Genomic DNA, 27,253 nt, shown 5'->3' with positions numbered 1-27,253 from the left:
CTGCGGGCTTACGTGGTGCTGGCTTGGGGGAACATCTAGTGAAAGGATCCCCAACATATCCCTCCCAACACAGACAGTTCGGGATGTGGTTCACCACCGCGCAGCGAGCTCCCATGCCGCAGGAGCCCGGACAAGGATCGCTGCATCTCCTATTGATACAGGCGTGCGACCTGGAGGGACAGTCGGAATTGGAGAGACATTCGGGTCTACAGTTGGGCGGAGAACCCAAATAGTTGGCGAGACAGGAACATTTCGCTGTTCCTGCTGGAGTCGGTTCACATAGCGCATTGGGGCCGCACGGGGAAGGCACGCAAGGGTTTCCGTTGGGGGGTTGCTCAGGGGGTTGTTCTTGAGCTACAAAGTAAAGTCCCCACTTAGTTTGCTGTGACACGCCCAAGGGGACGGACCTACCGGCAACAATGCGACAGGCCACAAATGGATCGCCGGAATATCGGGGGGCGCAACTGCATATGGGGTTGTGGTTAACCACTTGGCAAACCGTGTTAAGTCCGCACGTCCCTGGACAAGGGTCGATGCACCTTTGGTTCACGCACGCCCTGTTCATCGGGCATTCGATATTGGCTACGCATTCCGGCCGGCAAGCGGGCGGACTGCCAATGAAGCCCACTAAACAACTACAAGACGCTTGGTTGTTGAATTCGCGACATTGGCTGTTGGGGCCGCAAGGCGTGGGGTTGCACGGGCGCTCTGGTAGTGGGGGCGGCGCTAAATCAAGACGGATTGTTCAATTTTACTTATTCCGATTGACGCCTGTTGGAAACTTACTAGGGACGGGGGTGCAGGATTCCCAGGGTTGGCCTGTATACCCTGGCAAGCATGTGCAGATAGGCGAATGGTTTATCACGAAACATTCGGAGTTTCGGGGGGCGCAAGCGCCTGCGCAGGGGTCACGGCACTTGTGATTCAAACACATTAGACCCCTGGGACAATCTGAGCTAATTGCGCACTCTGGGCGGCACTCCCTGTAGGGGTCGCCGCGGTACTCAGAATAACAACTACAGGTTCCGTTGTGACATAACGCGTTCGCCCCACATGGTCTGGGCACACACGCGTCAATGACATTTGGACCTGCAACACATCACTATCAAACCTGTTCCTTAACCGAGGTCTTTGACCGGTCTTACGAGGCAGGGGCTTGGGGTAGCACGCCAGGAACGCATCTCCCTCATATCCGAGTGGACACACGCATACTGGCGCATGATTCACCACTCGGCAATCGGCTTGGAGGCCGCAAGTGCCCGGGCAGGGGTCTTGACACTTTGCGTCAATACACGTCAAACCCAAGGCACAATCGGAGCTCAGTGTGCATTCGGGGTGGCAGTTTGGAGGAGCGCCAGCATAGTGCGGTAGGCAAGAGCACGAAGGGTTTTCCTCTACTACCCTACATTGGCTGTTGGGGCCGCATGGCGTAGGGAAACACGGGTTCTTAACAACCACTGGGCCGTCATATGGTTTCACTAAAATATGTTGCGATCAATATTTCTCCCGTTGAAAACTATCTGTGACCTTACATGGGAGACGGTAGCACCTAGTGAATGGATCGCCGGTATACCCGGAGGAACACACACAGATGGGGCTGTGGTTGATCACGGAGCACTGGGAGTTCAAGCCGCATGTTCCCAGGCACGGATCCACACATTTCTGGTTCGAGCAAGCCTTATTGTGAGCACATTGCGAATTGTAAGTGCATTCAGGTCTACAAGCGGGCGGCGCCCCGAAGTAACCAGGAAGACACGTGCAGGAAGCCTGCCCGCTAATCTCCCGGCACCCAGAGTTGGGGCCGCATGGCCATGGGTCACATGGATGAGATGGTCCGACCTCACTTGCTGCAAATTACCCGCGAATAAACACCCCGGTTTTTCCAATATAAAAACCTCTTACGTGGAACGGGCTCGGGAGCTCTGTAACAGGCTGTGAACGGTTCGCCAGTATAACCAAGCGGACAATTACAGGACGGAATGTGGTTGATGACCTGGCAATCGGCATTGACCCCGCACGTTCCTGGACAAGGATCCGCGCATTTGTTGTTGATGCACGCCTTGTTGGAGGGACAGTCGGAGTTCAGACTGCACTCCGGCCTACAGCCCTCGTAGGGGTTGCCGATGTAGTCAGCTACACAGGAACACGAGCCTGCTCCTCTTTGCTCTTTGCACATGGCGTTGGCGCCGCAGGGGGACGGCGTGCATGGTGTAGGGGTTTCGGGCTGAGGTCGCGGTTCTACAAAGGTTCAGCGGTTAAGAGGGTTGTGGCACAAATCACCTGAACGTTACCCTCAATAGTGGCGCATCTCAGGAAGGGGTTTCCGTTGTGGCCCGGCAAGCAGACGCAGTTGGGAGTGTGGCTCACTACTCGACACTCGGCGTTTTGGCCGCATACTCCCTCACAGGGGTCTTTGCACTTTTGGTTGATGCACGCCAGGTGAGAGCGGCATTCGCTGTTGCTCACACACTCCGGCCGGCAACTTGGAGGCGAGCCGATAAACTCAGGGAGGCACGAGCATGAGGGACTACCATTCAGGTCCCTGCATTGAGAGTTGGGGCCGCAAGGGGATGGTTGGCAAGGGTTGGTGGGTTCCACTGGGGGCTCTTCTCCTGAAATACCCAGGTTAGTGCGTGAGCATGTCACTGAGGCACAGGGCAACTCACTGATAGGCACACACCGGACAAACGGATCGCCGGTCTGTCTTTGACGGCAACTGCATACGGGGTTGTGATTGATGACTTGACACAGCGCATTTATGCCGCAAGTGCCCGGGCAGGGATCGATGCACTTCTGATTGAGGCAGGCTTGATTAAGGGGGCACTCACTCGAGGTGATGCACTCGGGGCGGCAGGTTGGAGGGCTTCCAATGTAGCCCAGCACGCAAGAACAGACCGCTTGACCATTGATGGGGCGGCATTGGCTGTTGGGCCCACATGGCGACGGGTTGCAGGGGTTTTGCGGAACATCCGCAGGAGTTTTGTGGCAAATCACAAATGGTTCACCTGCATAGCCTTGCAGGCAGGTGCAGCTTGGTATGTGGTTTATGACGGCGCATTCAGCGTTTTGGCCGCAGGTGCCCGGGCAAGGGTCGCGACACTTTTGGTTCATGCACGCCTTATCTCTGGCACAGTCGGTGCTAAGGAGGCACTCGGGCCGACATCCCATATAGGGATCGCCGTGGTACTCTGGAACGCAGCTGCAGCTGCCGCTGTTGCATATGGCGTTCGGCCCGCAAGGCGAGGGGTTGCATGGATCGGCCTCAACTGTTGGGGCGGGCGGCGCCGGCTTGGGATGACAACGGTTGAACGGATCTCCTGTGTATCCGTCCAGGCAGGAGCAGATTGGCAGGTGATTGATTACGGAGCACTGCGCGTTGAGCCCACAAGAGCCCGGGCATGGATCCGTGCATTTCTCGCGGATGCACGCCAGCCTGCTGACGCAGTCTGAGTTAATGGTGCATTCCGGCCGGCAATTGGGCGGGCTGCCAATGTACGAGGACACGCAGGAGCAGGACGGGGCGCCGCTCATATCCTGACAGATCGAGTAGGGACCGCAAGGCGATGGCACACAAGGGTTGCTCAGCACTGGCTGAGTCGGCTCTGATGGCGCAGCTGAAATTCACACAGGTCTTTCAATCACATCAGTCACAGTGGGTAAACGGTTTAAGCCTTACGTGGATTGGCATAGCAGCGAGTGAACGGATCCCCAGTGAACGCAGGCAGGCAACTGCAGATGGGGCTGTGGTTGATAACGCTGCATTGGGCGCTAAGCCCGCAGGTGCCTGGGCAGGGATCGGCGCATTTTTGGTTAATGCAGGCCTGAGCCTGCGGACACTCCGCGCTAACCGTGCATTCGGGCCTACAGCCTGGGGGCGAGCCCACGTAAGTGGGCAAACAAGAGCAAACCGCCTGGCTGTTGACCTCCCTGCACTGGCTGTTGGGCCCACAGGGCGAGGGCTGGCAAGGGCTTTGCGGCGGCTCTTCCACAGCTAAAAAACCCCATCGTTAACCCCCTTTCCTTGGAAGCGACCGACAATCTTACGTGTTGGCTGTTGCTGCACAACCGTGCAAAATCGGAACGGATCCCCAGTGTAGCCGACAGTGCAACTGCACGAGGGCAAGTGATTGATCACTTGACATTGGGCGTTCTGCCCACACGTGCCAGGGCAGGGATCAACGCACTTGTTCCCGATGCAGGCCCGACTTGACGGACAATCGGAGTTGAGCGTGCACTCCGGCCTGCAGCCCTCATAGGGATTTCCCAGGTAATCCTGGATGCACGTGCATGAGCCCGCGTTGTTTTGCTCCCTGCAGACGGCGTTAGCGCCGCAAGGCGACGGGTAGCAGGGGTTTATCTGTTCCAAAGGCCTAGGGGCTGGAAATTGCAGAACACACAGTTTGAAGTGGGAGTGGGAGACCACTTTAACCAGCTCGATCATACCTTCAACAATGTTGCACCGCACGAAAGGATTCCCAGCGTAGCCCTGCAGGCAAATGCAGTTGGGGCTGTGACTGACCACTCTGCAGTCGGCGTTTTCCCCACACGTTCCAGGGCAGGGATCTGTGCACTTTTGACTGATGCAGGCCAAGTGGTTGGCGCACTCGCTGTTGCTGACACACTCGGGTCGGCAATTGGGAGGCTGGCCGATAAACTGCGGCACGCAGGAGCAGGATGGCGACCCGCGAATTTCTTTGCACTGGGCATTGGGGCCGCAAGGTGACGGGTTGCATGGGTCCACTACTACTGGCTCTTCCACTGAAAGTTTCACCGATTGCTTAGATGCAAAGTCCAGAAAACTGGCAACTCCCTTACCGATAGGCGCGCATCTAGTGAAGGGGTCCCCAGAGTGCCTGCTAGGGCAACTGCAAATGGGATTGTGGTTGACCACTTGACAGAGGGCGTTGACTCCGCATGTTCCCGGACAAGGATCGATGCACTTTTGGTTCTGGCAAGCCTTGTCCAAGGAGCATTCGTTGGATGACACGCACTCCGGCCGGCAAGCCGGAGGGCTGCCGCTAAATCCTGGCACACACGAGCAAACCGCCTGGCCGTTGATTTCCCTACAATGACTGTTGGGCCCGCAGGGCGTAGGATTGCAGGGATTCTGGGGCAAATCTGCCGGAACCTGCTGGCAGCCTACGAAGGCGTTGCCTTGATAGCCGCTCAGGCAGGCGCATGTAGGGATGTGGTTGATGACTGAACACTCGGCGTTCTGGCCGCATGTGCCTGGACAGGGGTCCACGCACTTCTGCCTGAGGCAAGCCTTGCTGTTAGGACAATCGGTGTTCAGTAGGCACTCTGGCCGGCATCCCACGTAAGGGTCGCCCTGGTAGTCGGGCACGCATGTGCAAGTGCCTTTGTTGCATTGCGCATTCGCGCCACACGGGGATGGGTTGCACGGGTCCTGCTCCACAACTGGCTCTGGGACTTTCACGCGGCAGAAACTAAACGGATCGCCTGTATACCCTTCTAGGCAGACGCAAACTGGGATGTGGTTGAAGACGCTACATTGGGCCCCAGGCCCACAAAGCCCTGGGCAAGGGTCGCGGCACTTCTGCTGCATGCACGCCTGGTCGGTGGGACATTCGGAGTTAATGGTGCATTCGGGCCGACAGCTTGGAGGGGAACCGATGTAGCTAACTAGGCAGCTGCAGGACGGGAACCCTCCAATAGCGCGACACTGGGAGTTGGGCCCGCAGGGCGAGGGCACGCAAGGATCCACTATCGGTCGAACCACATCTTCGACTGGAGGAGCTGAAAATGTCCCCATTAAACCTCCCCATAGATTCCAACCGGCCAAAACTACCTGGAGTTGCATAACAGCGACTGAAGGGATCCCCAGTAAAGCCGCTCGAGCAGCTGCAAATGGGGCTGTGGTTGATCGCTTGGCATTTGGCGTTCAACCCACAAACCCCCACGCATGGATCAGCGCACTTCTGGGTAACGCAGGCTTTATCCAGCGCACATTCTGAGCTAACCACGCACTCAGGCCGGCAACCTGGAGGCGTGCCCTGATAGTCTGGAAGACAAGAGCACACCGCCTGCGCGTTGAGTTCGCGGCATTGACTGTTGGGCCCGCAGGGCGAAGGCTCACATGGCTTGGCGGGCTCGGCGACGATCGCTGAAATTTCAACTTTAGCTTTAGGGGGCCTGGTTCTAACTGCACCAGCCAGACTCACGTTCTTCTACAATAACTGCACAGTGCCGGAATGGATCGCCGGTGTATCCGACATTGCAACTGCAGGAGGGCAGATGGTTGATCGGTTGGCATTGGGCATTGCTCCCACAAGCCCCCGGACAGGGATCTTGGCACTTGTTGCTTAGGCAAGCCTTATTAGAGGGACAGTCAGAGTTGAGAGAACATTGCGGACGGCAGCCTTCATAAGGATTTCCAATGTACTCTTGCAGACATTGGCAGGCGCCAGCTCCGTTCTGCTCCCTGCAGAGGGCATTCGCGCCACATGGCGATGGTATACAAGGCGTGGGCCGTTCAGGCTGAGGCACTTCCACCTTCAAGGTGCACTGGACAAATGGATTGCCTGCAAATCCTGGCTGGCAAATGCAGTTGGGAGTGTGGCTGACCACTCGGCAAGCGGCATCCAGGCCGCATGTCCCAGGACAGGGATCTTTGCACTTTTGACTGATACAGGCCAGGTGCGCGGCACATTCGCTATTACTGACACACTCCGGCCGGCAATTAGGTGGGGTGCCGATGAATTCCGGCAGGCAGGAGCAGGAGGGGGCGTTCCCAACGTCTTTGCATTGGGCGTTTGGACCGCACGGATTGGGCTGGCATGGATTGGTAGGCGCCAGGGGCGGTTCTTCTCCTAAAATCGCTTAGTTAACTACTGCAAATCTCCGTTTTAGAGGGAGCGTGACATACTTATGGGGAGACATCTGGTGAAGGGATCCCCAGTCTGGCCAGGCAAGCAGCTGCAAATGGGGTTGTGATTGACCACCGAACATTGGGCGTTCAGTCCGCACGTCCCCGGACAAGGGTCGATGCATTTTTGGTTAAGGCAAGCTCTGTTCAAGGGGCATTCCGGACTGGTGACACACTCGGGCCGGCAGCTGGGCGGAGTTCCGATGTATCCAGGCACGCAGGAGCACACGGCCTGGCCGTTGAGCTCGCGACATTGACTATTGGGACCGCAGGGCGCAGGCTGGCACGGGTTTTGCGGAGCTTCCACTAAAATATCGGGAAATTTTAGCTCCAATCGGGGGCTTGCCGAGCGACGAGCTACCTGGAATAGGGGAGCAAGCTACGAAGGCGTTGCCCACAAATCCGGACCGGCAGGAACATATCGGGATGTGGTTGATTACTGCACACTCAGCGTTCTGGCCGCAGGTGCCCGGACAAGGGTCCAGGCACTTGTTCCTGATACAAGCCCTATTCCTAGCACAGTCCTCATTGAGGACGCATTCCGGCCTGCACCCTCTATAAGGGTCACCGTGGTATTCAGGCAGGCAAGTGCAGATTCCCCTACTGCATTGGGCATTGGCCCCGCAGGGCGAGGGGTTGCAAGGATCAGCTTCCACCACCGGAAGCGAGGGCGGTTTGGGTGAGCAACTAGTGAACGGATCACCAATATACCCATCCAGACAGCTGCAGATCGGGGTATGGTTGATAACGGAGCATTGGGCGTTCCTGCCGCATGAGCCCGGGCAAGGATCGCGGCATTTCTGTTGGATGCAGGCCAAGTTATGCGGGCATTCCGCATTAATCGAGCATTCCGGTCGGCAGTTCGGAGGGCTGCCGATAAACGTACGCAAGCAGGAACAGGAGGGGTTTCCGCCTATATCGCGACACTCGCTGTTGGGTCCGCAGGGCGATGGCACACACGGGTTCTGAGCTATTGGCTCCTCCTGCGGCACCGGCGCTGGAATGGGATAGCATCTAGTGAACGGATCTCCGGTATATTGGGACAAGCAGCTGCATATGGGGCTGTGGTTGATCACGTGGCAGTTGGCATTCAGGCCGCATGTTCCAGGGCAAGGATCCGCGCATTTCAAGTTCACACAGGCCTTGCTTGGCGGACATTCCCCACTAACCACGCATTCAGGCCTACAGCCGGGAGGACTGCCTACGAACTCTGGGAGGCACGAGCAGACAGCTTGGCCATTGACTTCGCGGCATTGGCTGTTTGGTCCGCAGGGCGAGGGCTGGCAAGGATTCTGGGGCTGCTCTTCCCTCACAGCTGCAATCACCCGGTAAGCAAACAGCAAAGGGACAAAAGCCTACCAACTTACGCTCAGGAGGCACCAAGCTGCAGTATCGATAGGGATCTCCAGTGTATTGCGCTAAGCAACTGCACGAGGGCAGATGATTGATGGCCTGGCATTCAGCGTTCTGCCCACACGTTCCAGGGCAAGGATCAGTGCATCTGTTTCGGACGCATGCTTTGTTCGAGGGACAATCGGAGTTGATGCTGCATTCCGGCCGGCAGCCTTCATAAGGATTCCCTATGAATTCCGGCAAGCAAATACACGCACCAGCCCCATTTTGCTCACGGCATTGGGCGTTGGCGCCGCAAGGAGATGGCAAGCAGGGCGTCGGCCTGGGAACTGGTTGGACAACTAGAAAACCCATTAAGGGAATTTGAAGTGAACGGGTATCTAATGAAACCTGGACATGTCAAAGGACAGTAGGATGTTTTTTCTACCTTGTGGGGAGCAGCTGGAGAAAGGATTCCCTTCGAATCCAGTCAAACAGACACAGTTGGGAGTATGGCTAACCACTCGACACTCTGCATTCTGGCCGCAAATGCCCGGGCAAGGGTCCGTGCACTTCTGGCCAATGCAGGCCAAATGGTTGGCGCATTCGCTGTTGCTGATGCATTCGGGCTTGCAGTTGGGCGGCGCCCCAATAAACCCTGGTAGGCACGAACAGGATGGGCTGCCATTGGTTTCCCTACACTGCGAGTTGGGGCCACAAGGCGACGGGTTGCATGGGTTTTTAATCTCCACTGGCTCATCACCTGAAACCCGAACAGTCAAACCTACAATCCTAGGCCAATGTGGATCGCTTACGAATTGGCGTGCACTGAACGAATGGATCGCCTGTATGGCGTGGAGCGCAGCTGCATATGGGGTTGTGGTTGACCACTTGGCACAGCGAGTTGATGCCACACGTTCCCGGGCAAGGGTCGATGCATTTTTGGTTAACACAGGCCTCGTTCAAGGGGCATTCTGAGCTGGTCACGCATTCCGGCCTGCAGCTCGGAGGACTTCCAATGAAGCCGACCACACACGAGCAAACTGCTTGGTCGTTGATCTGTCTGCATTGGCTGTTGGGGCCGCATGGCGAGGGGTTGCAGGGGTTTTGTGGAATCGCGGCTAAAATGTCCCAAAATGAAATTGGCCTGGCCCCAATGAGGGCAATGAGGCTTACGTGGTATGGGCGAGCAGGCTGTGAACGCATTGCCAGTGAACCCTTGCAAGCAGGAGCACATGGGGATGTGGTTGACCACACTGCACTCCGCATTAGTTCCGCATGTTCCCGGGCATGGATCGCTGCATTTGCTGCGAACACACGCCCTGTTCCAAGGGCAGTCATTATTCAGCACGCATTCCGGCCTACAGCCTCTATACGGATCGCCCAGATATTCAGGCAAACAGGTGCAAACGCCCTCATTGCAGCGAGCATTCGCTCCACAAGGTGACGGATTGCATGGGTCTTCTTCTACGGGCGTAGGCGCAGGTGGCGGCTTGGGAACACAGTTAGTGAACGGATCGCCTCGATAGCCTTCAGGACAGACGCAAATCGGCGTGTGATTGATCACTGAGCACCGCGCCCCAAACCCACACGATCCCGGGCAAGGATCAGTACACTTCTGTCGGATACAGGCCAAATCGCTGGAACATTCCTGATTGATTGTGCATTCTGGACGGCAGTTGGGCGGGCTTCCAAAGAACGTGGGCATGCATCTGCAAACAGCCGACCCTCCAACGTTGCTACATTCGGAGTTTGCCCCACAAGGGCTGGGCACACAAGGGTCATCTTGGATGACAGTGGGCTGCACTGGTGGCGCTGCAAGCAAAAGGGCTTCAGCAAGCGACCTTTAAGGCCTTACAGACACTCACGTGGAATAGGGTAGCAACGCGTGAAGGGATCCCCAGTGTGACCTGGAGAGCAACTGCAAATGGGGCTGTGATTGATCACAGAGCATTGGGAGTTCAAGCCGCAGGTGCCGGAGCAGGGATCAGAGCATTTCTGGTTTACGCAAGCCTTGTTCTGAGGACACTCAGAACTGACCACGCACTCCGGCCGGCAACTCGGAGGACTTCCAATGAACTCCGGCAGACAGGAGCAAACGGCTTGTTTGTTCAGCTCGCGGCATTGGCTGTTCGGGCCGCAAGGCGATGGCTCGCAAGGGTTTCGTTCTGGCGCCTCTTCCAACACTTCTAGCATTTGCAAAGCAATTTTACTAAACACACATTTCCCTAGGGGGGCGCAAGCCTTACGTTCAGGGACGGGTTGGCAGTAGGTGAATGGATCCCCAGTGAATCCGGGCACGCAAACACACGAGGGCAGATGATTAATGGCGGTGCAGTCGGCGTTTTGGCCGCACGCCCCTGGGCAGGGGTCTTTGCACTTGTTGGCAATGCAAGCCTTGTTGGAGGCACAGTCGGAGTTAAGGACGCACTCAGGCCGGCAGCCTTCGTAGGGGTTGCCGATGTAATCGGGTAGGCAAGTGCAGGAACCAGCGCGGTTTTGCTCCCTACAGACGGCGTTCGCCCCACAGGGCGAAGGCAGGCAGGGGTTGATGATTTCTGCTGGTGGCGCTGAAACGGAGCAATTTACAAAAACCATATTTGGCTAGGTAATGGTCCAAGCAAAGGTCCAAGGAAACCTTGGAAACGTCGACGCATTTCCGATAAATTCCCCCGATTAGTTTGAAGCGTTTTGATTAGTAGCAAGGCATAATCTGGGGGTTTCGTTGGGCAACTAGTAAAGGCAATGGCATAATATCAGGAGGCTTACACGGTGGCACTGAGCAAGAGACGAACGGATTTCCAGAAAATCCAGGTAGACAGTAGCAGTCAGCTCTGTGGTTGGAGGCGCGGCAGTTGGCATTCCTGCCACACACACCTGGGCAAGGGTCGCGGCATTTTTCGCCGATACACGCCAAACTGTAGGCGCAATCGTTGTTGCTGACGCATTCCGGCCTGCAGTTGGGCGGCGCCCCAACGTAACCCGGCAGGCAAGAGCAGGACGCCTGCTCATTGACAACCTGGCATTGCGAATAGGGGCCGCAAGGCGACGGTTGACAGGGGAACGAGGGCACTACCGCTTCTTCCTCTAAGGGAATTTAAAAAACCTTACATTTCTGGCCGATGCCACTTTTGGGTGACCTTACGCAGGGCAGTGCATCTAACGAACGGGTTGCCAGTTTGTCTGGCGGGGCAGCTGCAGATGGGGTTGTGGTTGACCACCTGGCAAGTAGCCCCAAGTCCGCAGGTGCCAGGGCAAGGGTCGGAGCACTTTTGGTTTACGCAGGCCCTGTTCAAGGCGCACTCTGAACTGAGCACGCACTCCGGCCTGCAGGTGGGCGGGCTGCCAATAAAGCCCGGCACACACGAGCATACGGCCTGGCCGCTGGTTTCTCGGCATTGGCTGTTGGGGCCGCAAGGACTGGGGTTGCAGGGGTTTTGCAAGGTGGTGTCTGGCAAATCAAAGCAACATTTCAGCCGGCTTCTAAAGGCCGCAGGCTACACCGCAATAACTACCTGGAATCTTCGAGCAGAACGTAAAGGCATTGCCAACATATCCGGGCAAGCAGGTGCACATGGGGATGTGATTAATTGCAGCACATTCGGCGTTTTGGCCGCACGTTCCCGGACAGGGATCAACGCACTTCATCCGGATGCAAGCTCGATTCTTCGGGCAATCGTTGTTCAGCACGCACTCCGGCCGGCAAGACGCATAGGGATCGCCGTGATACTCAGGCAGGCAAGTGCAGATGCCGTTGTGGCATTGGGCGTTCGCCCCGCATGGGGAGGGGTTGCAAGGGTCGCTTTCCACCAATGGGGGAGGCTCAACCGGCTTAGGGGAACAGTAGCTGAAGGGATCGCCTATAAAACCTTCAATGCACGTGCAAATGGGGGTGTGGTTGATGACCGAGCATCTGGCATTGGTGCCGCACGATCCTGGGCAAGGATCTCGGCATTTCTCCCGGATGCAGGCCAGCTTGAAGGAGCACTCTGAGTTAATGGTGCATTCGGGCCGGCAGTTTGGTGGGCTCCCAACATATGTGGGCAAACAAGCGCAAACCGGTGATTGATTCAAGTCCTGGCATTGGCTGTTTGGGCCGCACGGGGATGGCACGCATGGGTTTCTATAAGGAATGTCCTCCTGTACCAAGGGAGGAGCTAAAAACAATTCACCGCTGTAATACCGCAGGAGGCCCGTCAGGTGGCCACTTACAAGGTATGGGGTAGCATCGGGTGAACGGATCCCCAGTGTGACCAGCCCTACAGCTGCAAATGGGGCTGTGATTGATCACAGAACATTGGGCGTTAAGTCCGCACGTTCCCGGACAGGGATCCGCGCATTTCTGGTTCAGACATGCCAAATTCTGAGCACATTCTGAGCTCACTGTGCACTCAGGTCGGCAGTTGGGGGGCGAGCTGATATACTGCGGCAAGCACGAGCAGATGGCCTGTCCATTCACCTCCTTGCACTGGCTGTTTGGACCGCAAGGGGACGGGTTGCAAGGGTTTTGAGGTGTCGCCGGCGCTTCAATTGCTATAAGAAATGTTTTAGGCCACATCGCATCATTTGCCTGGAGGTTCTCAAGTGGACACATTGCATACCTTGAATGACGCTGCAGAATCTAAACGGATCTCCAGTATGGCCTGCCAAGCAGGAACATTGAGGCAGGTGGTTCCGCACATGGCACTCGGCATTCTGCCCACACGCCCCTGGGCAAGGGTCTTGGCATTTTTTGTTGATGCAAGCCCTATTCATTGGACAGTCGGAATTAACCGTGCACTCCGGCCGGCATCCTTGGTAAGGATCGCCGAAGTAGTCCGGTATGCACGTGCAAGATCCCGCATTGTTCAGCGCCTTGCAAACGGCGTTTGGACCACAAGGGGACGGCGAGCAAGGAGAGATTATCTCCGGTGGTGCTGGCGCTACAAGGGGTTTAGTCAGTTTAACACCTCCATCTCCTGGGAGCTTTGGTGGCTTACATTGAGGCGGCGAGCACAGAATAAACGGATTTCCCACATAGTTGGAAGTGCATACGCAGTTGGGGGTATGGCTGACCACCCTGCACTCTGCATTCTGGCCGCACAGGCCCGGGCAAGGGTCTTTGCACTTTTGACCGATACAGGCCAGGTTGGAGGCGCACTCGTTGTTGCTGAAGCACTCGGGCCGGCAATTTGGGGGTGATCCAATAAACTCGGGCAAACAAGTGCATTGTGGACTGCCGTTAGTTGCGCGACATTGCGAGTTGGGGCCGCAAGGCGACGGTTGGCATGGGTTCACGATTTGAGGTTCCTCCAACGCTAAATGAAGACCAGCATTAGGTTCACCATATAATCATTGGCTTTGGATGGCTGAGGTTCTTCTGAGAGATATTTCTCAGCGCGGATGCAGGCTAACTAGGCAGAGTTAAGTACGATTCCCGGCCGTAGTCCGCGGCGCAAAAATACGTCTCAGAAGCCCCCAGTCGAATGGAAGAAATAATTACGTTTGGGCAAGCATCTGACGAAGGGGTCTCCCACATAGTGGTCGAAGCAGGTGCAGATCGGGTTATGGTTCACCACTTGACACTGGGCGTTCAAACCGCAAGTCCCCGGGCAAGGATCCATACACTTCTGGTTAACGCAAGCCTTATTCAATGCGCATTCAGCGCTGGTTACGCATTCCGGCCGACAACTTGGTGGGCTGCCAATGAAGCCTGGAACGCACGAGCACACAGCCTGTCCATTGACTTCCCTACATTGGCTGTTGGGCCCGCAGGGCGTAGGGATGCATGGATTTGTCACCACTGGCTTCGGAATAAGGGTGCAGAGAATGAAAGCATTGCCAGCGTATCCAAAAGAGCAGGTGCAGATGGGGATGTGGTTCTGAACCGAACACTCAGCATTCTGGCCGCATGTTCCCGGGCAAGGATCAATGCATTTGCTTCTGATGCAGGCCCTGTCGTTGGGGCAGTCGTTGTTCAGGACGCATTCCGGCCTGCATCCCCTGTATGGGTCCCCGTGGTATTCAGGTAGGCAAGTGCAGACCCCATCGTTGCATTGTGCGTTCGGCCCACAAGGCGATGGGTTGCACGGATCAGATTCCACAGGCGCAATAGGAGGAGGCGGCTTGGGCGCGCAGCTGGTGAATGGATCTCCTATGTAGCCTTCCAGACACGTACAAATCGGCGTGTGGTTGATCACTGAGCACTGCGCTCTGATACCGCACGAGCCTGGGCAGGGATCTCGGCACTTCTGAGTAATACACGCCAGATTGCTGGCGCATTCCGAGTTTATCGAACATTCAGGCCTACAACTTGGAGGACTGCCCAGGAACTGGGGAAGACAGGAACATGAAGGTGACCCGCCAATGTTTCTACACTGCGCATTGGTTCCACATGGAGAAGGACTGCAAGGGTCCCTGACGGGCTCCACCACAGGAGGAGGAGCTGCAATATTGAGCCAGTTAACGCAACATTGAGGCCAACTTTGGGCAAACTTACGCGGAACAGGGTAACACCGGGAAAATGGATCCCCAGTGTAGCTGATTCTACAGCTGCAAATGGGGCTGTGATTCACTACTTGGCAGTTGGCGTTCAAGCCACATGTGCCTGGGCATGGATCAACGCATTTCTGGTTAACGCAAGCTTGACTTTGGGGGCACTCAGCGCTCACTGTGCACTCTGGCCGACAGGCTGGAGGGCTGCCAATGTACTGAGCCAGACAAGAACATACAGCCTGCCCGTTGAGCTCCTTGCATTGGCTGTTGGGCCCACAAGGCGTGGGCTGGCAAGGGTTTTGGGGAACGTCATTGGCCGGGGCTGGAAAGTTGCAACATTGCCTTAAATTGCCTGGAGGGAAATGAGAAAGTCTTACGTTCTGGCGGCATGACATTGCAATAGCTGAAGGGATCCCCAGTGAAGCCCACGTTGCAGCTGCAACTGGGCAAATGGTTGACAACTTGGCAGTAGGCGTTCTGAGCGCAAGTTCCTGGGCACGGATCAGCGCACTTGTTGTTGATGCAGGCCCTATTTGAGGGACAGTCCGAGTTGAGTGAGCATTCTGGGCGGCACCCTTCGTAGGGGTTGCCGATGTATTCAGGCACGCACGTGCAGGAGCCAGCTTGATTCTGAACGCGACACTCGGCATTCGCCCCACATGGGGAAGGTACACAAGGATTGACCGTTTCCGTTGGTAGTGGCAGAGGAATAATTCCACAGGAAGTGAATGGGTTGCCTGTATAACCGGCGATACAAACGCAGTTGGGTGTGTGGCTCACCACACGACACTCTGCATTCTGGCCGCATGTTCCTGGGCAAGGATCCTTGCATTTATTGCCGATACAGGCCAAGTGGTTGGCGCATTCGCTGTTGCTGACGCACTCCGGCCTACAGTTGGGGGGAGAGCTGATGAACCCGGGCAAACAGGAGCAAGAGGGAGAATCATTGATTTCCTTGCACTGCGCGTTCGGTCCACATGGAGATGGTTGGCACGGGTTGGCCACAACCTGGGGGGCTTCAATCGCTAAAAGGCCATTACGGGAATCAGTGCAACGCGGGTTTTGGGGCTTGGGTGGAACTTACGAGTAGGCCGACACCTGATGAAAGGGTCGCCGGTCTGCCCAGCCGGGCAGCTGCAAATGGGGTTGTGATTGACCACTTGGCACTTGGCGTTCATTCCGCAAGTGCCCGGGCAGGGATCGATGCATTTTTGATTCAGGCAAGCCTGACTCAGGGGGCATTCGTAGCTGGAGGTGCACTCCGGCCGGCAAGTTGGAGGAATGCCAATGTAGCTCGGCAGGCAGGAGCAAACGGCTTGCTGATTGATCTCTCTGCATTGGCTGTTGGGCCCGCAAGGGCTTGGCGAACAAGGGCTAACAGGGCGCGGAACTACAACGAGGGTGGCGCGTTAGTGTTAAACAATCAAACATGTTCGGGGCTAAAAACCTTGGACTTCCGAGCATAAGACGAACGCATTGCCAGTGAATCCTGGCAGGCAGGAGCACATGGGAACATGCTCGTAGACGTTGCACTGGGCGCTTCGCCCGCATGTTCCAGCACAAGGGTCGGCACATTTGCTCCGAATGCACGCTTTGTCGCGGGGACAATCGTTGCTGACTACACATTCAGGCCTGCAGCCCTGATAGGGATCTCCTTGGTACTCTGCAAGGCAGCTGCACACCCCATCGTCACAGCGAGCATTTGCCCCACAGGGCGAGGGATTACACGGGTCAGGCTCTTCAAGCATTGCTAAAATGACATTTAAGAGGAGCGTTGGAGGATTCACAATTATTGAGACTTTGCAACCACATTTTTACCTGGTGGTTTTTGGACAGTGCAAGCCCTGAAGGGATCGCCGGTATACCCGTCAAAACAAGTGCAAATGGACACATGATTAATCACCGAACACTGGGCGTTCAACCCACAAGATCCCGGGCAAGGATCCTGGCACTTTTCCCTGATACACGCCAAGTTGCTGGGGCATTCCGCATTGATGACACATTCGGGCCTACAGTTGGGAGGACTGCCCACATACGTGGCCCTACAGCTGCAAGAGGGGCTGCCATTGATGTCCCGGCATTCGCTATTGGGGCCGCATGGGGAGGGCACACAAGGGTTGACAGGCACTGGTATAGGTTGCGGTGTTGGAGGGGCTGCAACATTGGGCCCATTAGGGAAGACTGCACTTAATGGAAGCCTGGCGATCTTACGCGGAATTGGGTAGCATCTGGTGAACGGATTGCCAGTGGTGCCAGGCCGGCAGCTGCAGATTGGGCTGTGATTGACCACCTGGCAGCTCGTACTCAGCCCGCACGTGCCAGGGCACGGGTCAGCGCACTTGTTGTTGATGCACGCTCGTTGGAATGAGCATTCCGAGCTGACCACGCATTCCGGCCGACAACTGGGCGGACTTCCAACATATTCCGGCAGACACGAACATACCGCCTGTCCATTTACCTCACGACATTGACTGTTCGGACCGCAAGGGGACGGTTGGCAAGGCTTCGTAGGCTCTTCTTCCACGGCTAAAGCCCCGGGAGTTAAAAACAAGGCGTGAATAAACTCAGAACTGACTCACTTTGCTGAACGGTGACTAGATGGCAATACCTAAAGGGGTCACCAGTGTAGCCGGGTTGGCAAGTGCACGATGGCACGTGTTTCACCACTTGGCAATAGGCGTTCTGCCCGCAGGTGCCCGGGCAAGGATCAATACACTTATTGTTGGAGCAAGCCTTGTTTGACGGGCAATCAGGGTTAATCGTGCACTCCGGCCTGCAGCTTTCATAGGGATTTCCTAGGTATCCGGGTAGGCAAGCACATTGACCCGCCCCATTCCGCTCCCTGCACAGAGCATTCGAGCCGCAAGGGGACGGCGTGCAAACACTGAGATGCTCGAGTGGAGGTGGTGGAGGCAACTGGCAGGAGCTGAAAGGGTTGCCGATGTATCCAGCAATGCACACGCAGTTCGCCGTGTGGCTGACAACGCGACATTCTGCATTGCTACCACAACTACCAGGGCAGGGGTCTTTGCATTTCTGGCGCATGCAAGCCAAGTGATTGGGGCATTCGCTGCTGCTGACACATTCCGGCCTGCAGTTGGGCGGCACGCCAATAAATTCCTGCAGGCAAGAACAGGATGGACTATCCCCAACCGGCTGGCATTGGGCGTTGGGGCCGCATGGCGATGGTTGGCAGGGATTGGTTGGAGTTATCTGGGGTTGCTCTGCAAGGGACGGTTTTAGTCAGTAGTCACTAGGGGCTTTTTATGCTGCACAGGAGCCAAACGTGATGACTCAGCTCCGTTACAAGAAAAGGAGTAGTAATGGGGGAAGTGAGTGAATCATCCCACTCCCGTTTGAGACTTTCCTTTTCGCGCAATAGAGGCGAGTTACACCCACTCCTCACAACCAAGCACATCACTTACGGACTGGCACACATCGAATAAACGGATCGCCCGATAATTGGGGCGGGCAACTACAAATCGGGTTGTGATTGACCACTTGACATAGCGCGCCCACACCACACGTTCCTGGACATGGATCGATGCATTTCTGGTTTAGGCACGCTTGGTTCAAGTTGCATTCCGCACTGGACACGCATTCCGGCCTGCAAGTGGGCGGCGCCCCAATAAAACCGGGCACACATGAGCAAACGGCCTGCCCATTCAGTGCCCTGCACTGACTGTTTGGTCCGCAGGGCGAGGGACTACACGGGTTCTGAGGACGAGGCTCTAAAACTTTGCTTATAGTAAAGTGAAAATGGGGTTGAAATGGAGCGACTCACTTTCGATTCGATTGCAAACCACAAAGGCGTTGCCTTCGAAGCCTTGCAAGCAAGTGCACATGGGAATGTGGTTGACCACGCTGCATTCGGCGTTCTGGCCGCATGTTCCTGGGCAAGGATCTCTGCACTTTTGGGTTACGCAAGCCAAGTGGCGGGAGCAGTCGTCGCTAAGAAGACACTCCGGCCTACAGCCGCTGTACGGATCGCCATGGTATTCCGGCAAGCAGGAGCACGCTCCATTATCGCAGAGGGCGTTCGCCCCACAAGGCGATGGGTTGCAAGGGTCGCGGACCACCGGTTCGGTTTCCAAAGGTTTGACCACACAGTAGCTGAACGGATCGCCCATGTAACCGTCCGCACATGTGCATATCGGGACGTGGTTGATCACTGAGCAGTGAGCGCCACTTCCGCACGCTCCCAAGCAGGGGTTGTTGCATTTCTGCCTTATACAAGCCAGATCGCTGGGGCATTCTGGGTTTATCGTGCACTCGGGCCTACAGTTGGGGGGACTTCCGATGAAATCTACCAGGCAGCTACAACTAGCCACCCCGTTAAGGGTTCTACATTGACTGTTAGGCCCACAAGGTGAGGGCAGGCAGGGATCGGTGACAGCTGGTGCAACCGGTAGGACAACCGCAGGCGGGATTCTAAAGCATCGGGTGAATGGATCCCCAGTATGGCCAGGATTGCAGCTGCAAATGGGGCTGTGATTGATCACGTGGCATTTAGCGTTGAGCCCACAAGTGCCCGGGCATGGATCTTGGCATTTCTGGCTGATGCAAGCCCTGTTCAAGGCACATTCCGAGCTGACGGTGCATTCAGGCCTACAGCCGGGCGGGCTTCCCGAGTAATTGGGCAAACAGGAACAGACAGCCTGTCCGTTCACTTCGCGGCACTGACTGTTTGGCCCGCAAGGGCTGGGGTTGCAGGGGTTTTGAGGCGGAGCCTCATCTTGCACCGCTAAAAATTCAAGTGTCAAATTCCATCAAACTCAAAGAGCACCATTCTTACGCTCTGGTGGTATGCTACAGAAGCGGAAGGGATCTCCGGTATATCCAGGCAGGCAAGTGCACATTGGCAGGTGATTGACCACTTGGCAATTGGCGTTTTGGCCGCAGGTTCCAGGACAGGGATCTTTGCACTTGCTTCTCAGACAGGCCTTGTTGTAAGGACAGTCGGAGTTGAGCACGCACTCAGGCCGGCAACCCTCATAGGGGTTTCCGATGTAATCCTGCAAACACACGCATGCTCCAGCGCCGTTTTGCTCCCGACAATCCGCGTTTGCCCCACAGGGGGATGGCGAACAGGGTCTAAAAGCCTCTTGGGGGAGTTCTAGAAAAAAATTGTGAGGTGCTGACGAATGCAGGTTGCCAAGAAGACTTACGGGGCGGATGACACTGCCTGAAGGGATCCCCAGTGAATCCGGCAACGCATATGCAGTTGGGCGTATGGCTCACAACGCGACACTCCGCATTGAGCCCACAAGTGCCTGGGCAGGGATCTTTGCATTTATTGCCCATGCAGGCCAGAGTATAGGAACAATCTGAGTTGGAGACGCACTCGGGACGGCAATTGGGGGGCGAACCGACAAACCCAGATAAGCAGGAGCAAGAGGGAGACCCTCCAACTGCCCGACATTCCGCATTGGGACCGCAAGGCGAAGGTTGGCAGGGATTAGTTGGCACTGCCTCCACAGGTTCTTCTAGAATTGGGCCTTGGAGGTAAAGAGTCAGCAACGTTGTACCACACTTTTACCTTGCACTGCTAGACACCGAATGAAGGGGTTTCCAGAGAACCGTTCGGGGCAAGAGCAAATGGGGCTGTGATTGACCACTTGGCATCGCGCCCCAATGCCGCACGTTCCCAAACATGGGTTGATGCACTTCTGGTTTACGCACGCTTGAGTCAAGAGGCACTCCTGACTAGTGACGCATTCTGGTCGACAATTGGGAGGACTTCCCATGTAGCCAACCACGCACGAGCACACCGCCTGGCCGTTGATTTCCCTACATTGGCTGTTGGGGCCGCATGGTGAGGGACTGCAAGGGTTCTTAGGAGCTTCCGCTGGGGGAAAACGGAATTTGATAACCAACCCAACCTGTTGGGCTGTTAAAAATTTACCTGGAATTGCTGAGCACACCAAGAAGGCGTTGCCGGAGAATCCGGGTAAACAAGAACATATTGGGATGTGATTGAGGACGGTGCATTGGGCGTTTTGGCCGCAAGTGCCCGGGCAAGGGTCTCGGCACTTGTTTCGCATACAAGTTTTGTCCCTTGGACAGTCACTGGCAAGAACACACTCAGGCCTACATTCCCTATAAGGATCTCCGTGATATTCGGCAATGCAGCTGCAGATGCCGTTGGTGCAAACTGCATTGGGCCCGCAGGGCGAAGGATTGCAAGGATCCGTCTCCTGCACGTCTGGTTCTGGTGGCTTCGGATTGCAGTAGCTGAACGGGTCTCCTGTGAATCCTTCAGGACATCTACATATGGGTATATGGTTGACAACGTTGCAAACAGCCCCAGCCCCGCACGATCCTGGGCAAGGGTCGCGGCACTTTTCATTGATACAGGCCGAATCGCTGCTGCAGTCCGAATTGACGCTGCACTCCGGCCTGCAATTGGGCGGACTTCCCAAGTAATTGGCCAAACAAGAGCAGGACGGCGCCCCGTTAATGTTCCTACAATGACTATTGGGCCCACATGGGGATGGGACGCATGGATCGGGCCTCATAATGGGACCGACCTCAACTGGAGGGGCTAAAACGTTATTCAGTTAGAAAATTCTGCATTTCACAGTGAAAATCCCGGGCAAGATCTTACGTGGAATTGGGTAGCATCGGGTGAAGGGATCGCCGGTGAATTGCACCTTGCAACTGCAAATTGGACTGTGCTTAATAACGTTGCACAATGCATTGAGCCCGCATGTTCCTGGGCAGGGATCAGTGCACTTTTGGTTGACACAGGCCCGGTTCTGAGCGCATTCTGAGCTAACGGTGCATTCAGGCCTGCAGCCCGGGGGACTTCCAAAGTAATCGGGCAGACAAGAGCAAACAGCCTGCCCGTTCGCCTCGCGGCATTGGCTGTTGGGGCCGCAAGGGCTGGGCTGACAAGGGTTGGAGGGAATATCTTCTTGAGCTAAAAAAATTGGGATGTGACCTGGAGGCATATACCAAACACCCTTCTTACGCTGTGGAGGAATAGGCGAGCAGAATCTGAAGGGGTCACCAGTGAAGCCTCCGTTGCAACTGCAAGAGGGGAGATGGTTGATCACTTGACAGAAGGCGTTTTGCCCACAGGTGCCCGGACACGGGTCTTGGCACTTATTTCTGATGCAGGCTCTACTGGACGGGCAATCAGAATTGACTGAACATTCCGGACGACAGCCTTCGTAGGGATTGCCGATGTGCTCGGGCAAACACACACACGAACCAGCTCCGTTTCTTTCGTTGCACAGCGCGTTGCTTCCGCATGGCGACGGGTTGCAGGGGTTGAGAATCTCTGGCAGCGCAGCTTGCTGGATGTTGCATTGCAGGAAGGGATCGCCAAAATATCCTGGGGAGCAAATGCAGTTCGGCGTGTGGCTCACCACTCGGCACTCGGCGTTTAATCCACACGTGCCAGGGCAGGGGTCTTTGCATTTTCTGCTGATACAAGCCAAGTGATTGGGGCATTCGCTGTTACTAACGCACTCTGGTCTACAGTTGGGCGGAGTGCCAATAAACTCGGGCAAACACGAGCAGGATTCCGATTCGCCAATTGCCCTACATTGGGCGTTAGGCCCGCAGGGCGATACTTCGCAGGGCTGTGGCGGCCGAACCACTGGCTCAGGGTCTCCTGGAAAGTTACCAAAGTTTCACCCTGAAGTCTCGGTGAATTAAGGGTAGGCTTACGCATGGGGAGGCATCGGGTGAAGGGATCTCCACTGTATCTAGCAGGGCAGCTGCAAATGGGGTTGTGGTTGATCACCTGGCAGGTCGCACTAAGGCCGCAGGTGCCAGGGCAAGGGTCAATGCATTTTTGATTCACACACGCTTGATTCAGTCGACATTCGGGACTAGTTACGCACTCTGGCCGACAAGTGGGAGGGTTGCCCAGATAGCCAGGGACGCACGAGCAAACGGCCTGCCCATTTACTTCCCTACATTGGCTGTTGGGGCCACAGGGCGAGGGGTTGCAGGGGTTGGTCGGCCTTTCAACTAAAATCCCATGAACTTAACTCACAGTCCCCCTTTACAACAAGCAGAAAATTACCTGGTATGGGACTACAGGCCACGAAAGCGTTTCCTGCATAGCCTTGCTGGCAAGAGCACATGGGGATGTGATTGATTACGCTGCAAATTGCATTGAGGCCGCACGTGCCAGGGCAGGGATTTTTGCATTTGCTGCGCAAACAGGCCAAGTTCCTGGGGCAGTCGTTGTTTAGGACACATTCCGGCCGACAGCCTTGGTAAGGGTCTCCTTGGAACTCTGGCAGGCAGGAGCACAGGCCTTCATTGCACTGAGCATTCGAACCGCAAGGCGATGGGTTACAACGATCCTCCTCCAGAGGTTGAACTGGCGCTGGAGGCTTAGGGGAGCAGTAGCTGAACGGATCCCCAATGAAACCCTCATTACATCGGCAGATTGGTGTGTGATTGACTACTGAGCATTCTGCTCCGCTTCCGCAAGAGCCTGGGCAAGGGTCTTTGCACTTCTCCTGGATGCAGGCGAAGCTGCTGGGGCACTCGGCGTTGATGAGGCATTCTGGCCTGCAGCTGGGAGGGGATCCTATGTAACTAGGCAGGCAGGAGCACGAGGGGTTTCCATTTATGTTCCTACAAAGCGAGTTAAGCCCGCAGGGCGATGGAACGCATGGGTCGCTAACGATCGGCGCTATTGGCTCAGGAAGAGGAGCTGCAAAGGGACTCAATTTAAACATTTCCTTCCACAACTCATCTAGGGGCTCTTACGCGGTATTTGGTAGCATCGGGTGAAGGGATTCCCAGTGAACCTGGGGCTGCAGCTGCAAATTGGGCTGTGATTGATCACTTGGCATTGTGCATTGAGCCCGCAAGTTCCCGGGCATGGGTCGACACATTTTTGGCTCACGCAAGCTCTATTGGTGGCGCATTCCGAGCTCACCACGCATTCGGGGCGGCAACTGGGCGGACTTCCAACAAAAGTAGGCAAGCACGAACAAACCGCCTGACCGTTCACCTTGCGGCATTGACTATTCGGCCCACATGGGCTGGGCTGGCAAACGTTCACGGGTTCAATATCGCGCATAGCTAAAAAATGCATCCAGCTAAAGAGGTTAGTGGCGAAGCAGATTAGAGACCTACGCTCTATTAGTTGACAGAATCGGAACGGATCGCCGGTGTATCCAGGCGCACAAGTACATGAAGGCAGGTGATTGACCACTTGGCAATTGGCATTTTGCCCACAAGTTCCCGGGCAAGGATCCATGCACTTGCTCCTCAAGCAGGCCTTGGTTTGAGGACAGTCGGAGTTGACGGAACATTCAGGCCTACAGCCCTGATACGGATTCCCTATATACTCCTCAATGCAGACGCAAGCACCTGCACCATTGCGCTCTTTGCAAATCGCATTAGACCCACATGGGGACGGTTGGCAGGGGTTCAGTGTCTCCTCCTGCCTGATCGGCTGCACACATTGACTGAATGGATCGCCCTCAAAGCCAGGGAGGCAGATGCAGTTGGGAGTGTGGCTCACTACTCTGCACTCGGCGTTCTGCCCACACACCCCTGGACAGGGGTCTAGGCATTTTCGATTAATACAAGCCAAATGGTTGGCGCATTCGCTGCTGCTGACGCACTCAGGCCTACAGTTGGGCGGAGTGCCAATAAACTGGGAAAGGCATGAGCATGAGGGCGAACCATTCGACTCTTTGCATTGCGAGTTGGGACCGCACGGGGATGGTTGACAAGGGTTTGTGGGTTCGACTGAGGGCTCTTCAGGGGCTAAAAGAGAGCACGAAATAGGGATTTGGTTTTTGCGATCCTAAATGTTGGCTTACGTTTCGGGATGCACCTGGTGAAGGGGTCGCCAACATATCCAGATGGACAGCTGCAAATGGGGTTGTGATTCACCGCTTGGCATAGGGAGGCGATGCCGCAAGTGCCTGGGCATGGATCAACGCATTTCTGATTGACACAGGCCTGCACCAAAGAACATTCCGAGCTGGTAACGCACTCCGGCCTGCAAGTTGGGGGACTTCCAATGTACCCCGGCACGCAAGAACAGACCGCTTGCGCGTTCACTTCCCTACATTGGCTGTTTGGACCGCACGGGGCGGGGTTGCAGGGCTGGGCCTTGGGGAGGGCTGGAAGAAGTTGCATGGTAAGTTTCTTGGGCCATTGGCTTCAATTGGTTTCAAGTCTTACGTTCAGCTAGTCGACATGCCACAAAGGCATTTCCATTGTACCCACTGGGGCAACTGCAGATGGGGATGTGGCCAATCACTTGGCAAACAGCCCCACTGCCACACGTGCCTGGGCAGGGATCAACACACTTCATCCGGATACAAGCTCTATTCCGAGCACAGTCATTGTTAAGAGAACATTCGGGCCTACAGCCCCTGTACGGGTCTCCAAGATACTCAGGCAGGCAGGTGCAGATTCCACTGCGGCATTGGGCATTCACCCCACAAGGCGAGGGGTTGCAAGGGTCTTCTTCTACCAAGGGCACTACGTCTAGGGGCTTGAGCTGACACCCAGTGAAAGGATCGCCAATATAGCCAGCAGGGCAGCTGCAAATTGCCCGGTGATTCTGCACGGAACATGCCGCATTGGCGGCGCACGCGCCTGGGCATGGATCGGCGCATTTTTCGCGAATACATGCCTGAACACTGGGGCAATCTGGATTAATTGTGCACTCAGGGCGGCAGTTGGGGAGGCTGCCGATGTATTGGGGCAAGCACGAGCAGGACGGCGTGCTTCCTGCGCTTCGGCATTGCGAGTAGGGGCCGCAGGGCGATGGGATGCACGGGTTTACTTGCACGTCTGGCACGGAGACAGGGGGCGGAGCTAAAATATGTTGCCCTTAACTACTGGACTAGCGCATTGGGAGAAATTGCCCAAATGTATATGCACAAATACTATTCATATATCTTACGTTGTACGGGGAAACATCTGGTGAAGGGATCCCCAGTGAAGCCGCCACGGCAGCTGCAAATGGGGCTGTGATTGATCACTTGGCAGTGAGCGTTTAGTCCGCAGGTTCCCGGGCAGGGATCCACACATTTCTGGTTGATGCAGGCCGTATTCATTGCACATTCCGAGGAAACTACGCATTCCGGCCTGCAGCCTGGTGGACTACCGGAGTAGTTGGGCAAACACGAGCAGACAGCTTGGAGGTTTACTACTCTACACTGACTATTAGGGCCGCAAGGCGTAGGTCTACAGGGGTCCTCGTTTTGAACCACTAGCGCTAAAATAAAGGGTGTTTCTCAGGGCTGCAACAGGAGGGCAACATTTAATGCTTACGTTCAGTTGGCGGTAGGGAACAGTAAGCAAATGGATCCCCAGTATATCCACTTAGACAAGAACACGATGGGGCGTGGTTAATAACTTGACATTGCGCATTGGCGCCACAAGTGCCCGGACAGGGGTCCATACATTTGCTCCTTATACAGGCCCTATTGGAGGGACAGTCGGAATTATGGATACACTCGGGTCGGCAATTTTCGTAGGGGTTCCCGATATATTCAGGCAAACATTGGCAGGCGCCAGCGCCGTTTCGCTCCTTGCAAATTGCGTTCGTTCCACAGGGTGAAGGTTGGCAGGGATTTCTGACCTCCACATCAGCCACTGGCGCTATAAGGGAACATTTCTCAATATCGATACGGGGTGTTAATTAGGCCCTAATACCAAAATTAATCATTGGGTCAATAGTTCTGCGTCCTGTAAGGGTCCGAGCGAGCAAACTCTCCACGGAATCCGCATGGTTATTTCATTATGCCTTATTGTAGGTATTATGCCTTGCGTTTTACTAGATGCCATTGCTAGGGGGAGAAGCATTGTCGGGGGGTTATTTGTTTTATGTAAGCGCGCATATGGGGGGTGAAGGTAACAGTGTTTCAGTGTAGCGCACGTGAACCGACTCCATTTTAATCTTGAAAGCAGGGGTTGTTTGGGTGTTTCTCTCCACGCAATTGTTGTTGTTTGGGGGGGAAATGGGGGGTACATAGCAGGGTGTGTTGAACCGTTGCCGCTGAAGCTCGTTGTTAACGTTGAGGGATTATCCTTACCTTTTTATCCCTTTCGCAGTAGCATTAGTATTTACAGCAAAATAGGATGATTCAATGTTAAACACTTAAAATGACCTCTGACTCAGGTGTCTGATTATTAGCGTTTACGCTGCGCGGTTCCTCAAAGGGTCATGTTAAGTGTTTGATTTCATGCTACAAGTTAAGGGGCATCAAGTTAGGTTGAATAACGGACGTTTTTCTATACATATCCGATATACAGGGTGTCTCGTGAGCACCTTTGTAGGAGACCGTTTCACCTAACTTTAATCTACTCACTGTAAGAAGAAACTAATTTGTAGGTAAGTTCTATATTGTTGAAGCGGATTCATTTTTTCACAAACTTCTTTTTGGGTATTTTGCCTCAAAACTTTTTGTCTTTAAAAAAAAACCAAATTTCAAAATAAAAAAAGAGCAAAAATAATTTGTAATCCATCTAATTTTTCCAAAGAAAAACAATTTATAATAGAAATTCTAAATTTCAATAATTATCCAAATTCTTTTGTTGAAAAATGTTTTAACGAAATTG

General features: G+C 55.2%; 1 protein-coding gene across 1 annotated transcript in view; it reads right to left on the bottom strand.

The window, feature by feature from the left end:
- The window catches only part of LOC109542063, a 62,708-nt gene that overhangs the window by 10,625 nt on the left and 24,830 nt on the right, over positions 1–27,253 (bottom strand). The window contains exons 29-80 of the mRNA XM_048666715.1: positions 25,964–26,293; positions 25,593–25,907; positions 24,863–25,504; positions 24,496–24,801; positions 23,801–24,439; positions 23,429–23,746; positions 22,731–23,372; positions 22,370–22,675; positions 21,666–22,313; positions 21,300–21,614; positions 20,598–21,236; positions 20,232–20,540; positions 19,861–20,178; positions 19,488–19,808; positions 18,477–19,436; positions 18,118–18,423; positions 17,272–17,916; positions 16,904–17,218; positions 16,511–16,846; positions 16,140–16,442; positions 15,777–16,082; positions 15,070–15,717; positions 14,697–15,014; positions 13,701–14,642; positions 13,198–13,515; positions 12,820–13,140; positions 12,431–12,751; positions 11,734–12,375; positions 11,364–11,669; positions 10,988–11,305; positions 10,468–10,788; positions 10,087–10,407; positions 9,395–10,033; positions 9,034–9,339; positions 8,667–8,981; positions 8,254–8,580; positions 7,248–8,201; positions 6,887–7,192; positions 6,183–6,830; positions 5,810–6,124; positions 4,816–5,757; positions 4,444–4,758; positions 4,045–4,377; positions 3,677–3,991; positions 2,667–3,614; positions 2,292–2,612; positions 1,903–2,238; positions 1,533–1,847; positions 1,146–1,478; positions 787–1,089; positions 412–726; positions 13–354 (exon numbers count right to left, since the gene is read on the bottom strand). Of these exons, the coding sequence (XP_048522672.1) occupies positions 13–354; positions 412–726; positions 787–1,089; positions 1,146–1,478; positions 1,533–1,847; positions 1,903–2,238; positions 2,292–2,612; positions 2,667–3,614; positions 3,677–3,991; positions 4,045–4,377; positions 4,444–4,758; positions 4,816–5,757; positions 5,810–6,124; positions 6,183–6,830; positions 6,887–7,192; positions 7,248–8,201; positions 8,254–8,580; positions 8,667–8,981; positions 9,034–9,339; positions 9,395–10,033; positions 10,087–10,407; positions 10,468–10,788; positions 10,988–11,305; positions 11,364–11,669; positions 11,734–12,375; positions 12,431–12,751; positions 12,820–13,140; positions 13,198–13,515; positions 13,701–14,642; positions 14,697–15,014; positions 15,070–15,717; positions 15,777–16,082; positions 16,140–16,442; positions 16,511–16,846; positions 16,904–17,218; positions 17,272–17,916; positions 18,118–18,423; positions 18,477–19,436; positions 19,488–19,808; positions 19,861–20,178; positions 20,232–20,540; positions 20,598–21,236; positions 21,300–21,614; positions 21,666–22,313; positions 22,370–22,675; positions 22,731–23,372; positions 23,429–23,746; positions 23,801–24,439; positions 24,496–24,801; positions 24,863–25,504; positions 25,593–25,907; positions 25,964–26,293 (22,923 nt within the window). The remainder of the gene's footprint in view (positions 1–12; positions 355–411; positions 727–786; positions 1,090–1,145; positions 1,479–1,532; positions 1,848–1,902; positions 2,239–2,291; positions 2,613–2,666; positions 3,615–3,676; positions 3,992–4,044; positions 4,378–4,443; positions 4,759–4,815; positions 5,758–5,809; positions 6,125–6,182; positions 6,831–6,886; positions 7,193–7,247; positions 8,202–8,253; positions 8,581–8,666; positions 8,982–9,033; positions 9,340–9,394; positions 10,034–10,086; positions 10,408–10,467; positions 10,789–10,987; positions 11,306–11,363; positions 11,670–11,733; positions 12,376–12,430; positions 12,752–12,819; positions 13,141–13,197; positions 13,516–13,700; positions 14,643–14,696; positions 15,015–15,069; positions 15,718–15,776; positions 16,083–16,139; positions 16,443–16,510; positions 16,847–16,903; positions 17,219–17,271; positions 17,917–18,117; positions 18,424–18,476; positions 19,437–19,487; positions 19,809–19,860; positions 20,179–20,231; positions 20,541–20,597; positions 21,237–21,299; positions 21,615–21,665; positions 22,314–22,369; positions 22,676–22,730; positions 23,373–23,428; positions 23,747–23,800; positions 24,440–24,495; positions 24,802–24,862; positions 25,505–25,592; positions 25,908–25,963; positions 26,294–27,253) is intronic.

The sequence above is a fragment of the Dendroctonus ponderosae genome, unplaced genomic scaffold (assembly GCF_020466585.1).
Source record: "Dendroctonus ponderosae isolate FM_Combo_2020 unplaced genomic scaffold, Dpon_F_20191213v2 Dpon_F_20191213_5, whole genome shotgun sequence".
NCBI classification, from domain to species: domain Eukaryota; kingdom Metazoa; phylum Arthropoda; class Insecta; order Coleoptera; family Curculionidae; genus Dendroctonus; species Dendroctonus ponderosae.
This window is presented reverse-complemented; position numbering and strand designations above follow the sequence as displayed.